This window comes from Centrocercus urophasianus, unplaced genomic scaffold, assembly GCF_019232065.1.
Source record: "Centrocercus urophasianus isolate 14NV4802_14NV808 unplaced genomic scaffold, USGS_Curo_1.0 seq_10, whole genome shotgun sequence".
Taxonomy (NCBI): domain Eukaryota; kingdom Metazoa; phylum Chordata; class Aves; order Galliformes; family Phasianidae; genus Centrocercus; species Centrocercus urophasianus.
This window is the reverse complement of record NW_024884142.1, coordinates 27,088,382-27,103,126: the sequence shown is the minus strand read 5'-3', so window position 1 is coordinate 27,103,126 and position 14,745 is coordinate 27,088,382. Positions and strand designations below refer to the sequence as shown.

At 41.6% G+C, this 14,745-nt stretch overlaps 1 protein-coding gene across 4 annotated transcripts in view; it reads right to left on the bottom strand.

Annotated features, from left to right (window-relative positions):
* Window positions 1–4,429: 4,429 nt before the first annotated feature.
* PRSS35 (serine protease 35) overlaps window positions 4,430–14,745 on the bottom strand; it is a 45,034-nt gene continuing 34,718 nt past the window's right edge. For all 4 annotated transcript variants that reach the window (XM_042816585.1, XM_042816577.1, XM_042816604.1 and 1 more), the window contains one exon: window positions 4,430–10,307. In XM_042816585.1, coding sequence (XP_042672519.1) covers window positions 9,051–10,292 — 1,242 coding nt within the window. In that variant the 5' untranslated portion in view covers window positions 10,293–10,307 and the 3' untranslated portion in view covers window positions 4,430–9,050. The remainder of the gene's footprint in view (window positions 10,308–14,745) is intronic.

Here is a 14,745-nt window from a genome sequence, read left to right as displayed (position 1 = left end):
TAAGACAAGGGGAAATGGTTTTGAACTAAAAAAGAGGAGATTTAGACTGAATATAAGACAGAAGTTTTTTTACAAGGAGAGTCATGTTGCCAACAGAGGTAATGGATGCCCTGTCCAAGGAGAAATCCAAGGTAAGGCTGGACAGGACTCTGAGCAACCTGATGTAGCTGTATGTGTCCCTGTTCACCACAGGGCAGTTGGACCAGATGACCTTTAAAGGTTCTGTCCAACTCAAACAATTCTCTGGTTCTATGAAATGGTCTGCATTTCTCTCAAATGTAAACTGCAGAGGCACAGAGAGCTGTGAGCCCTGGGAGCTGCAGTGATGCCCGTGGTGGGACGTGCTTCACTGTCGCTTTCTGCTAGCAAGGAAAATCCTCCAGCTCAAACCTGCAGTACTGCCTTTGCTCCTTTGGAGATCCACTCTTACATGTTAAAGAAAGCACCTTGAAAACACCAGATTGCAGGTGGTTGGTCTAGAAATCCTGGCGTGAAGTGGCGAAGCTGGCAAAGGAGCTGTTTTGAATCCAGTTTAGTCTGTGTGAAGGCTCCATGGTGGACGTGCTGCTTTGCTGCCGCAAAGCTGGGCTGCAAGCTGAGCTGTATAAATGGATGACAGTTACCTTGTAGGCCATTGTACATGCTTCTGAAACAGAAAAGCTTTATCCCTTCAATAGAGCTGGGATTGTTTTGCAAACGGAACACAGGGAAATAGTGCAGATAAAACGTAGCTACACCACCTACAGGTGGGATTTCCAGCTTTAATCCTGGAGTAGCACTGGCAAACTGCTCAGCTGCATGGAGATGTGTGTCGCTGTGCTGGCACCAGTCTGGAACAGTGGCTGGCAGAAGCCTCATCCACACCAGCTACCAGCAGTGTGTACTCAGCAGATGTGTGGGTGCTGGCTGGGTGTGGAGACCAGCAAGCAGCAGCAGCCCCAGGCAGCCCACCAGGATCTGCCTCTCCCCACTGCAGGTCCTGGGGCTGCACAGGCCATTTGCAGCCTGGTTAGGGTAATCATACTAATAGCATCAAATTGCTGTTATTTTTGCAGTCAAAGAAATGAGGGAAATTTGGTAGAGCTTCACTGGGGACTCAGGGGAAGAGGATGTGTCAGGTGATTGAATTCCATTCTTGCTGCTTGTGTCCAGCTGGTGCCCTGCTTCGTGAATGCTTCAACATGCTGCATGCTGCATTGGGACAGTCAGGAGCTGACTATATGTAAGCTTTTAGAAGTGCAAATAAAACAGAGAAAAGCTGCTTTGTTCGCCTCTGTGGGAATGGGTAGAGCATGGGAAGTTGCTGTCATTAAATGCAAGAGATAAAAGGGTGCAAGCCTGAGCTGGGAAGGAACACGCAGCTCTGGGTGGTAACTGTCTTATACTAATGCAGTCCCTGAGTTCCTCTAAGCTGAAGAGGAGGAGGTTTGAGCTGGTCCCTGTGTATGTGTGTGTGTGTAGCACACTGGGTTTGTACAGCACACCAGCCATGCTAAAGCTGCTTTCAAAGGCAGGACCCTGTAAGGACAGCTCTATCCCCTTAAAGTAGTATTATGCTATTAGTGGCAGCTGTTCTTTGGGGGGTTTTTTAAGGCTGCAGACAGAGTGCTTACCCTCACATTGTTGAATGCGTAGAGGTCAGATTTAATTTAGTCCCAGCTGGTAAGGAAAAAGTCAATCAGGAAGATGCAAAGGATGGAGCCCTTCAGTCACATTAGCTGCAGTACTTGATCACAGATCACAGCTGCAAAAGGTAAACTTGCAAGCAGTAAAGTGTGAGATCTAAATTGGACACTAAGAAAACACGTTTTTATTTTGAGCATTGGCTTTCTTTCTGCTTTTTTGAAAAGAGCAGACCTTCTTACAGATCACAAATGCCTATTGTGCGTTACTCTGTAACATATAAATATGTATAATGTGCAGTGGGTCAAATTTCCCTCTAATGTTCACCACTGTAAGTGCTGCGGTGTTTGTTTGCTTACTGGAGCTTACCAAAACGAGTTCAGTTTCAGCCCACCATTATTAAAAATGACTTCATACATCCTCCCTGGATACATATAGTAAATTGTTTTTAGAGACACTAATATACTAGAAGGATGAGAAAGATGAGGAGGAACTAAGAAGACAAAAGAAGAAAAGATAAAGAACATAGCAGAATGGCTGAGATGGAAAGGGACCAGACAGTCCCAGGATCTGGGACTGTCTGGCCAGACCCCCACTCTATCAGGAACACCCAGAACAGGGTGCCCAGGTCCACATCCAGGCGGCTTTTGAAGTTTTCCAAGGAAGAAACCCCACAGCCTCTGTGCAGCTTGTGCCAATACTCAGGCACCTGCATAGAAGTGCTTCAGGGAATCTCCTATGCTCCAGTTTCTGGTCATTTCTCTTATCCTGGCATTGGGCATCACTGGAAAGAGCCTGGCTTCATTTCTTTGCACCCCACCTTCCCTTCAGGTATTTATTGACAAGATCCCCGAGCCTCTTTTTCTCCAAGCAAGGAGGAGACAAAAACTACAGTGTTCATGCTCAGATGCCTCTGTTTATGCCACCATTCAAGCAAACCACGCCTGAGCCCAAACTCATGGTGAGCAACAAGAGTCAGACAAAGCAATGGATCCCTGCCTGGTGTGGACAAGCTGGGATGGAAAAATGTTTGCTATGTTCTACCTAAATTAAATACAGTTCTTGTCTTAGCGATTACTCTTAAAATATTTTTTTCCCTCATATTACTCATAAATCCCATTGGAGTAACTCCACATTCTCTCCCTCTCCCTCTCTTTTTTTTTTTTTTAATTAAATTTGTCAGCAGCTTTGGTCTCTGCCCTGCAATCATTAGCACTGGTTAGCCAATGAGTTAATCATTCAAAAGAAGGCAAAGGAAAGGAAAACACAAGGGTTGATTTTTACTGTAAGAAAGACAAAGGTCCTATTTTCTCCCGTTCCAGAGAGTATTTTGGGTTTTTGCTGCTGATTACAACTTTCACCTTTCCCTTCTGCACCCTTCTGTGTCTGCAGCCACAGAGGTGCCACCAGGACAGGCCCTTCAGCTGGGATTAAGTGAAGTTGACACCGGAAATTCATCCAGAGTTGGAAATCAATGGGAGGGAAAGGGCTGGAGCGCGCAGTAACTGTAGCTAAAGGGCAGCTGAGTAATTCCTCTGAAAAACTGCCCAATTTAGTTTCATCCACTGTTTTCCAGCATTTTCACGTGGAAATGCAGAGCCATAGCAACCACAGTAAATATGGTGCATACATAACTGCCAAAGAAGCACAATCTTTATCAAATATGTGTATAGCTTTTGCAGTGCATCTGACCCTCTTTCTCAGCTGCAGCCTTGTTAAGGTTCAAAGATGTGCTCCAAGTGAGAGGAATGGGCAACTCATCGGGGTGCTATTTGTAACCCACCTAAGACATAGCAGTGGCTTTGAGGTTTCAGTGGTTGCTATTGTTTGCTCAGGTCATACACTTAGTAAAGATGCTGGGCATTAGAACCATGTCAGGAAAATACTCACAAGAGGAACTGGGCTCTGTCAAAACATTTCAGGCATGAGTTGGTATTGAGTAGGATGCTACTAGGCCCTTGCAAACATGAAACCCATATTATGTCCTGAATTGTGCCCTCCATAGGAGCAAAAAAGTGTGTGTGCAGAGGACACACTCTTCACCTGTGGTTAGGGACAGAGAAACATCTCGCAGGCATGAAGCCATTCTCCAGGGCAATGGCAAATGGTACAGCCTCAGCAATGGGAAGGTTTAAGTACCGTTCCCAGTCACACATGGACCTTGGTCCAGGTGGAAAACCTGTTGGTGCTATCTGTTGCCATATGGCCATTTCTTCTCTTCCATGGACCCCCAGAGATGGACAGGAGCCCCTGTCAGACCCTGTTAAATATTGCTTGTATTGGATGGGGTGGTAATTGCTGCTGTAATCACTTCTAAACATTCCATGAAATAGTCCCAAACAGCTCTCGTTCTTGCCAGAAACCTCTCCTTTTACTGCCAGTGATCAAATCACCACTGGATTCAAGGGCACGGAGATAAGATAATGCTGAGAGCCAGCTCTGTCACATTTTACATATTTCTGACTTGGCCTACTTCAAAAGTTCTCCAAGGTAGAAAATTCAACAATTGCTAACAGCAGAAACAGAACTAATTGCTTATTTTAGAATTAATAAGTTGTGGCATAGTCTGTGAGTCACTTCCTTGCTGAGCCTTTTTTTTTTTAATCATCAAAGTTGCTCACAGTGTAATTATCTTGAAGACAGGAGTAGGCAGGGAAAATTTTCCCATAGCAAATTTAAAGAGACATTCATTAGTACCTTGTGAAGCTGCAACCAAGAGGATCCAATGAGAGCCTATTAAAGATATTCACAGAACTGTGTCAGTTCAATGACAACGTGGCTGACAAAGTGCATTGTGAAAGAGGAAAAGAAAAACAATAGAAAATATTTATTGATGTAGTATGTGCATTGAATAACATCTTAATATACCAAAGGTTTGCATTAGTTTTCCCAAGTGAGCCATCATTTTGTGCATCTAAGAATTGTATAAAAGCACAGGTTTTTGAAGTTTGCTGTCACACTTTATAAAGTTAAGAACATTAAAGAATCATACAAGCCAACTCTTGGGGTTTTTAACCTAAATGCCATATCACACTTGGAGCAAATGATGGTGCAAGCAAAAATGAAAACCAGAGACTCAAACCTGCTGCCAAATCCTTTGAGAATACCGTGGAAATTTAAGCATTCAATCTAATAATATTTTTTTTTTTTTCATTTTATTCTCCAGTTCAGTAATTTGTCAATGGAAGTGTCTGCAATATACTGTGCTTTAAAATTAGAATCAGTTGATTAAATTTCTACAAAGATACCAAACAAACCAAAGGTATTTGTAAAAAAATATTGGCTAGACTTTGTAGGTATAAGGAACAAGAATGGGACCAACAGTTGAAGTTTGGGATTTCTTTTTCCAAGAGGGAAAAGCCTTTGCAGAAATCCCACCAGAAAGTCAGGTTTGGACAACTTCCCAGGGAAAAGTATTCCCACTCTGTTGGTGACACGCTGTGCTGGGAGGTTCTGACCCTTTGGGCTTTGAGTCTGTTGCTTCCCAAGGATTTTGACTTACTGTGATTTTGGGCAAGGTCTGTAGATGTGGGTTGGCAGCTGCTGCCTGCTTTTGGTTCCTGCCGTAGCCTCAGTCCTCCCAGCCCTTTTCTCAGGGCTTGAGGCTGAGAAGAAGAGCCTCAGGCTCGGTAGTGGAAGGAGTCTGTCTATGTGACATGATTTTTACATCTTAATCTGTACTGCTATGCCTTTACCAGCTGCCTGCTCCTGCTTCCAGTGGGTTCCACTGTTACCTCACAGCCATTTCGTCTGTTACTCTCCACACTTTCTTTATTCCTTTCTCACCACACCACCTCCTTCTTGAAATATCAACTTGTTTTGTTCCCTCTTTCTGTAGCCATTGCTGCCTGCTGCAAGCTGGTCTCTTATCAGCAGACTGGGAGGAATGCCCCACATGCCTCTCTCACATGAATTATTTTCTTGCTGCAGCCATATTCTGGGCTGACTCATACTTCATGTAGACTCATAAATCTGCAGAACTTGGATGGTAAGTTATAAACTGACTCCAGGGGTTTCTTTGAGCAATTTTTAAAGCATCAGACACTCTATTCCTCTTATAACAGAAATAAGTTTGTGTTTTCCTTTTGTAAGATAATACAAACTCAATTTTTCACGTCATAGATAACCCCCTTGACTTCCATGGCACTTCTCAGAGCCCCAGACTAACCACATGCACAATTACCTTGCAGAACCTTGGCTGGGTGTGTTAACGGTTTGAACGCGAGATGCGCCCTTGGCCTGGGGAAAGCTTGTTTGTTAACTTCACAAATTGCCAGCAACCCTTTAGAAGAAAAGGAAATTGTCTGAATTTATGGGGTTTTTTTTGTTTGTTTGTTTGTTTTTTCCTAAAGCCATGAACACGGCTAAATATCAGCTCTTATGAAAAAGCATTAGTACTGAGGAAAACTGATGCCCATTCCAGTACTGGAAAGAGGGAAAAATTCTTTGGGAAAAGATTTTTCCCAGAAGAAGCATTGTCCCAAACATTGTCCCCTTCTATAATGGGAAGCAAACCTGATTCCTGTGCACTACGCTGCTCACTAGGAACACCCTCTTCTGCATTTCTTCATAGATAACAAGATGCTAACTAATGCTATCTGAATGAAATCTGAAGCTCAGAAGTCCTTGTGCCACTTGTAGTAGTAGGTGACTGTAGCTCTGTGCAGTGCACTGGCCAGTGCATAAATACTTGATTTATGAACTATTCAGGAGGTAGTGACAATGCCTACACAACGTATTTCCTTCTTTATTAGGGTAAGTGGCAGATCTAAATATTGTCTGGCGTTAACATTTTGTCCATTCACGTCTGCTTGGCCTGACAAAACAGCACGTGCTTTCCAAACCCATATATTTGCATGTCTGTGCACAGTCACTCAGACACAGAAGCTTGGATACCAATTGTGGTTGAGGCATCAAGAACAGATGGTTGTTAGAAAACCATCTGAAAACTGATAATATTTTTCATTCTTACCTTGTCCCCAGTTCCCAAACTAATGAAGAAATAATGCCATTTCTTTTCCTAATGAACACATCTAGAGAATACTTCCAAAAATAAGGAATGGACTATGTTACCTTACTGTGATCAGTTTTGGACTCAAATTAAGAATGAAACCACAGAGGCATTCAAGACCAGGCTGGATGTGGCTCTGGGCAGCCTGGTCCAGAGGTTGGCAGCCCTGCCCACAGCAGGGAGATTGAAACTAGATGATCTTTAAGGTCCTTGTCAACACAGGCCATTCTATGAGGATGGAGTTGTATTGAAGTCCATGGAACTGTGCTGACTTCTGTTGATCAACAATGAGGTATCTCAATTCTTAGCATAACTATGGAAAAAGGCACTTAGGAAAAAGATTACAGAACCACCTAAACAATATTATAGACCAGCTGCATAGAGCAAGAACATTAAATACTGGATTGAGGGGATTTAAAATTAGTCAGTGAAGCCATATATCTTAATTGAGATGTTAACAACGACAACAATAATTAACTTTAAAATTAATTAGACATAGATTTCTATCTTTAACAATTATTGGGGGTTTTTGTTTGTTTGTTTTTGCAAACAGTCACACAAGTCTTAAAAAAAAAACAAGTTTAATGTTGCCTGAAATGGCAGAAGTTGAAAGAAATATTTTGCATTAAAGTGAGATATTTCCAATTAGTGGAATGTTGTAATAGTTAAGGTATGGAAACAAGCGTTAAATTTTTATGCTTTGTCAATAATATGACAAAATCGCCTGCGCATTCAAAGTGTCAGGTTTTATGTTTTCAATCGTCTACAGAAAAAGTCAGTTATTAAAAAGGATCGTATTTCACTGAAAAATGTTAAAAGCATATTCAAATATACCAACAGATGAATAATATTTGAAAATCTTGTTATATTTTTTCCTTCTGCATAGGAAGAAAAAGGATTTTGGTCAATATAAACTTATTAAAAAATGAAATATTGCAGTGTTGAATAATTGTGGATGTAATTAAATACAATGAATGTGATCTGAAGTACACAGTATCCTTTTATGTTATTAGATTAACATAGTATCATAACAACCCTGTGCACTCCAAAATCTTGATATAAAAAAAAAACAAAAACAACAAAACAACAAGATTAAGGCTTGCATGGCAATCAACAGCAACCAATTTTTATAAAGGCGATTCATGTATAAAAGCATGTAGAAGTCAAGCTCACTTTGTGTTTTCATTAACTGCATGGTTCAGCAAACATATTGAACCACATGGTTTGATAACTACTGCTGCTACATAGCATGATATCTCTCATAATGCACAGGGTAGTTTGTCCACCGTTCAGAAGGTTGTATAATTTAGTTGGGAGGTTTTTTTTTTTAATTTAACCCTAAAACTCAAGTTGAGGTGGAGTCTCAATATGACATGACTCAAACTACCCACTTTGTAAAACTAAAGGCAAGGAAATACTGCTTTCCAACTCCCAGCCTAATACCCAGAGCATTCTACCTATGAAGCTGAATTCTTATAAAGTAATTTTAAACGTCTGCAAAAATGGTTAGCACCCAATAAAGCCATCACCTGTGGCTTTGAGGTGAAGCTCTAAATGATTGTCAAACAGCCACCGCTTTGCCTTATGGGAAAGCAAAATGTTTGAAAAGAAACTAAAGCTACAGCTTTTCACTAACTAGAAAATAAATCCATACGTTTAAGACTTGTCTAGCTTCTCAAAGAATATTCAAAGGCATTACGTTACGTTCTAATGTTTCTTCTTCTTCCAAACATGGAAACTTCTGCTCATTATTTTCTCTTTGTTGTTTTTGCTGAGCAGTGAAGCAAAACTTGTCTTTTAGGTCTGGTCATCAACTAGAGAAATGTGGGATTTCCATGGGAGTGTTCCTCCAGCAACCAAAGCTTTCCAAAATAACAAGCTTGAACTAGATTGCTGTTTCTCAACATGTAGCTGTGGTCTTTAGAAAATGCCAAAAAAAGTCTTGGTCTCATGCTGTACACATACATTCTGCGCATACAGTAAAGGGATGTATGTGCAACTTGCATTTGAAGAATTGAAACAGAACCCTGAGAAAAGCAAATCCACTGGAAAAATGTATGGTGTTAAATAATACCAGTTTGAGAAGTTCTAATCCTTTCCATGGGGGAAAAAAATGACAAACAAGTGTTGCCATTTTTTTCTGATGTGAATGATTAGAATTTATCACAATTTATAAATATAGCTTGGGATTTCAAGTGCAGACCTGGATTTGATTACAACTGAAAACATTTTGTTTGACAATGCTACCCATCCCCCAACCATTCAGAGTCACTCAAGTCACCATAACACATTTGTGAGCTTTGAGCTTGAAGGCATCCTGATGCGGAATGATTTCTCTCGGTAGCCTCTTTTCTCTCGGCAGCAGATTTTCACTCTATGATATCATGGGTGCTTGGCAAGTCAGTGTCAACTCTCTTCAGCCTTGTGTGCAATTCTCATCATTTCCGTGTATCCAGAAACAAATCTGGGCATATTTGAGAGGAGTAATTCTTACCGCTACATTGTAATCCTGCTGTTCCCCGTTGACATCCACCCATTGGTGGCCCGAAAATACAGCAATGATCTTGCGTTTCCACTTCCTCTTGTTTGGCTCCTTCAGACGAAGATAAACACCAGACCCAGTGGAACCGGGCTCAGCATCACAGTACTGATAAAAAAGATCATTGGACTCATCAGAAATGCTACAAAATCTGTAGACTAGCTGCCCAGATCGGTCATTGTCAAAGCCTGAGAAGTGGATCATACTGCCAGGCATCATTTTGATGGTAGGGCTGATTCCCAGCTCCATGTATTTCCTTTTGTGGGGTCGCTTGAGCTCAAGAACAGCATAATCGTAATCTAGGGCAATACCTTCTGAGAAACCCTTAAACCAGCCTTTTGGGATGTGGGTACTCTTCACTCTGGTCCACTGGAAGGAAGGCATGCCATCTGAGCTCCCCTGCTTCCTCCCAGATCTCCTCTGTTTTCTCCCACCACCTCTGGACCGTCGCCTTTGTCCTGTGGCAACTTCAGAATCCTCTTGGGCCTCAAGGGCTTCTCGCCTGCTTCTTTTAGCACCTTTGCGTTTTCTGCCATCACCTCTGGACTTCGTCCTCATCAGACCCACCCTCAGCCTTTTGCTGCCCTTAACATAGTCCTTGCCATCATGCAGACAGTGGGCAGCTGTGAGCACATGCTTTGGGGAAATGAGAATGCCACTGCAGCCAGTGGAGATCTTCACAGCTGTGTTGAAAGGAAAGTTGGTCATAAACCGCTTGTCATAGATGCTGAACCTACTGTCTGTTCCATATATCTGCCTCTTCTTTCTCAAAGACTTATGTGCAGTTGTGTTTCCAGCTGGATCAAGTGTCAGCCCAAGGACATTCACTTCAGTCAGGGTCCGCGTGCCATTTTCAAAGATAGTCTCATAGGATAAGAAGTCCTTCAAGTCAGACAAGCTGGGTAGTGGCAATTTCCTTTGACATTCAATTCCACATACGCTGTTCAGCTCCAAATTGGGTTTTGCTTCAAATTTAGGGCTGTCAAGGGAGAAAGTTCTTTCGCTCACAATCTGGGGAACCTTCTTTAAATGCCAGGTAAAATCTTGTTCAGTTCCTATTCCATTAGCAAGACCCAATGCAGGCATGAAAAATATGAACAGCAGTAACACGTGATCCATCTTGTCTGTTTTTTTCTGAAACAAAACAGAGAAGTTTGAAAATACACTGTTGAAATACGCACAAATATCTTAGCATCTAAAAAAGCAAAGCCATGCAATATTAGGACTGACATCAGTGGAACAGAATTTAACAGTCTGCTCAAAATAGAAGTGCCTTCAAATATTCCCTGCACTGCCTCTGACATTCCCAACAGTCTCTAGTGAGATGGGTGCTACCAGTCAGCCAGCATCTACGTTGAGCTACCTACTGGACAGAGCTAGCTAATGGTGGACAGAGCTGAGTTTTACTTGCTTTTTCCTCAGCAGCAGTAGTAGTCTCAGTCATTCCACTCTACCAGCAGCCTGGTTTTATCTATACTGTAGGAATGGAATTATCTTTTAAGATTCTGCTTCTCTACTGGTTATACTGATTATAAGCTACTGGTGATAAGCAGAACATGGTTGAATATTATCGACATATTTAAAAGTCATCTAGAAGTTGGCATGCAGACAGAGATAAATAGACAGACCGTACCCATGAGATTAAATCCCTTAGGAAACCAGACCAATTACAGTCTTTGATGTAAATGCCAAAAATGGTTCTGCCCTACTCATCCAGCTAAGATCTGTGAAATTGCATGCTATGGAAAATAACATTTTTCTAATTGTTTTTCCCAGTGAACATACTTAGAATGACCTCTTTCCCAAAGTTCCTGTTTTCTGGAATTGACAAAAGGAACAATTTTGGCATCTACAAAAGGCAGACAGTGCCATTTTAGACACTTTCCATTGCTGCTGCTCTGAGAAGCAGGGGTGTCCTGCATCTCCTGAGTTGTGTGTCCTGCATTCTGGGGCCACCAAAATCTCCTTCATTTCCTTTGCACAGGCATCTCAGTCATAGAATTTCAAAATCCGTGGTTGGAAGGGCAGAAAGGTGAGAGAAGAAGACGACGGTTGGCCTAAAGAGACTCCTGGATATATGCACAAAGGAATGCCCAGCCAAGTAGGTGGGACAAGTCAGCTGACTCATGACATGCCTTTTTCCTGCAGGATCCCAGAAAGGCTGCAGAAACTGTGCAGTCTGCGTCTTATGGTCACATGTGGAAAACCCCACCTAGCTGGGGTGATACACCACACAAAGAGCTAATACTACAATTCCAAAAGACAAGAAAGTGTATTATTATCATCAGTAGTTGGGAAACATACAGAAAGAATGTAAAATTGTTAGAAGCCTGTGGCAGAGCCAGAAAATGAACCCAGAACTCTTGATTCTGAGCTCAGAACATTACTGAAAAGACCATTTTTCTCCCTTGGCAGCAGTGATGTCAGTGGCATTAACCAACTACTGACCAGTACCATTGGGAAGTGCACTCCATTCTCGTATCCTTCATTTCAACTACAGGGAAACCTCAGTGGTGTATGAAGAAAGAACCTATGATTAAGCTTTAAAAGCCAAGCAATTCAAGGGTATGTATGTGGTTAAGCTTTCTGGTTTACATTATAATGGCAGTGTAAATCAGGGCAAAGACAAGCGCTTTCATTTTCCTGAGCTTTGTTTAGAATAACACAAGTAAAACCATACAGTGAAATAACCTGGTTACAGGGTAGCTAAATATACAGCATGAAAAAGAAAGGAGCGTGTGTGTAACGCGGGGGAAAAAAAAGTGTTAGTCTCACTTTAAGAGCAATGCAACGGATCAACAACTCCTAACATTTAGGCATCTACACCATATTGACACAGCATTTGGCTGTAAGAGGCAATAGCTATCACTTTCTATCTGACTTAACACTATGGCTCAAACACTGCTTGTTGATTCTGACGCCAAATTCAGAGTGCAGTGTTAGCATAATTTTTAATGCTTTTCACCTCAGCCTGCATGGAATGCTGACTTTGAGCTGGGGTTTATTTACCTGGATATACTTAAAACACATTTTACAATACCATATACATGCTTACCCTGGCTTTAAAGCAACTAACTAAAGTTTTGGAGATGTATGGACTATTCCAAGACATCTGGAGATTAGAGTGATTCACAGGCCTAAGCTCTGGGGTGTATGCAGTCATACTGAAAAATATTTGAAAATTTTGAAAGCTCAGAAGAGTCATTCCAGTAGCAAGATTGTGCAGGGAGACACCACTTGGCCATCTCACTGTAGGTCATTGGTACAGCAGAAATGCACATATTTAAACATTAATATTTATATACAGCATTACTTGAAAGCCAAATGTGTCCCTACTCTCTCACACTCTCTTAGCTTATAGCCATTTGCATCTCAAGAACTCTAAACCAGAGGCAGTTTCTACAGTGTGAGTAAAACTCTACTTTACTTTATGGATTTCTCTTCCATAAAGTTGCCCAGTCTTTCCTTGAACCCCACAGAATTTGTACCCACAGAGCTCTGTATCAGGGCATTCTACTGCTTAACTACATGTTGTATGACAAAGCATCCCCTTTTCCTCATCTTAAGCCAACCACAGACTAGCATCATTTGATGACAAATCACATTTTACTAACGTGGGAAAGCTGCTTTTAGTTTACTGTGTCCTAATAGAGCTTTTGAAGAGAAACAAGGTATTAAGAAATTAATTTCTTCCATCAGGCTTCAGAAGAGACTTTTTCTGGCTCTTCTCCTAAAATACTCTTCCCTTCCTCAGCTCTTCTCCGGGATCTGGGTAGCTGAGGTTTGTGAGCACTATGTAAAGTTAATTCACTAACTGCCAGTTCATATGGAAAGGTGCCTGGCTTAAGTTGCCTCTCACTGAGATGGTGGAGGCCTTCCCAGCTGGACCTGTAAGGAACTTTGCTTTGCATGGAGGCATTCTGCAAGCAAATGGGCGGAGTGCTGTGCCTCTCTTTAGCCATTCTTTAAAAAGAAGAAAAAACAAAAAACAAAAAAAAACATGCAACTCTGAATAGATGCATCGGAGCCTCCTGTTTGAAACACTATACTCAAGTGCTCACTACTTACAAAGAGTCTTGGAAGCCAAGATTTCCATCAATTATAATGAACCACTTGTTTGTGATGAACCGACTGGACAACTACACTTCAGTAGAACTGGATGAAGTCCAAGCCAAGGAGCTTGATGAAAATTCTCATCATTCTCATTTACAGCCAAGCACTCGGGCTCTGTTTACTAAACTGAACTCTACTACTTAAGCAAGGCCAGCATCAAGCACAGGCGAACTGAGCAGTTGTTATGGCCCAGTACAGGCTGCTGGCATGAGAGAATACAGGGATTTCTCTTGCCAGACAGTGGGGATGGAAACACACTGATGGTTGCAAAGACACTACTGTAGAGTGAGAGAAGGGGAAAGAGAACTCCCCAGAGTTCTTCAAAATGAGGAGGAAGGGCTCAAAGAAGGCTACATAATGGAAGGGAAAAAAGATCATCAAAATCTTAATAATGGCTTGCACTGCACTGTTCTCTGCTCTTCTTCCAAACTTTGCCCTCTCCTTTTCTTTGCTCCTTCCCCATACACATTTTAGGATGGCTTACAGTAATTAGAAGCCTTCAATGAGTTCTGCCTTTATGGCAGGATGAACTGTTTCAGAGAAGACAGAAGAAAACAGAAAGTAGGAAGTAAAAGAGTGCTCTGACTCTATGAATATGTCAAAATTCTCCATCTGATTTTCAAGCCTAGCAGATAACTACAAGGACTCTGTTCAGTGGCATTCCAGCACCCATATGTAAGTGTAAAAGCATTTTCAGTTCTTCTCCAGCATCAAACCTTTCTGCAATCACAAAGCATACTCATGCCCTACCTTTTTAGGATATCCTTTAACTATTTTGTCAGCACGACTTATCTTATTTCAGCAGATTGTATTCCAAAATGCTTCTCTTTAGGCTACCAGATACAGAATTTGCCTTTTAGTGTAGTTCAAGCACCAGAAAAGTTGTGCCCAGCTGTCTCCCAGTGCTATATTATGGTCTGTTTAGAGCAGCCTGAGCAGCCTGAGCCATATGGTAGGAAAGTCAGCACATGCCTAAATTTACATGCAGACTTCAGACCACAAAAAGAAGCTGCAGCACTAACCAGCTCCTTAAGTGCTTTTGGCCTTACTCTCAAAATGGTCTTGGAATTGACAGTTCTCCTTTGACACAGCAAAAGAGAAAGCAGATTTTAGAAATCCCTGGAAGGAAGCATCACCCTAACCCTGCCCACCGCTGCCCTCTCCACTCCTGTGGAGGTTCTTGCTCTGTAGAGCACCGCACTGATTTCATCCCTCTGCTCTGACTTATGGAAAAACAAACAACTCACTCAATAACTACACAGTGACTCCTGTTTGTCTTTTTTTACAAGATTTAAGCTACCTCAGTGTCAATAAAAAGAACAAAGTCAGCAAGGATATTGGAAAGCTCATGTGGACTTATGAAATCAAGCTCAAAAAAAAAAGGAGGGAAAGGGAAAAAAATCGGGAAAAAGAGGGAAGGAAAAAAAAAAAAAAAAAAAAAAAAAAAAAAAAAAAAAAA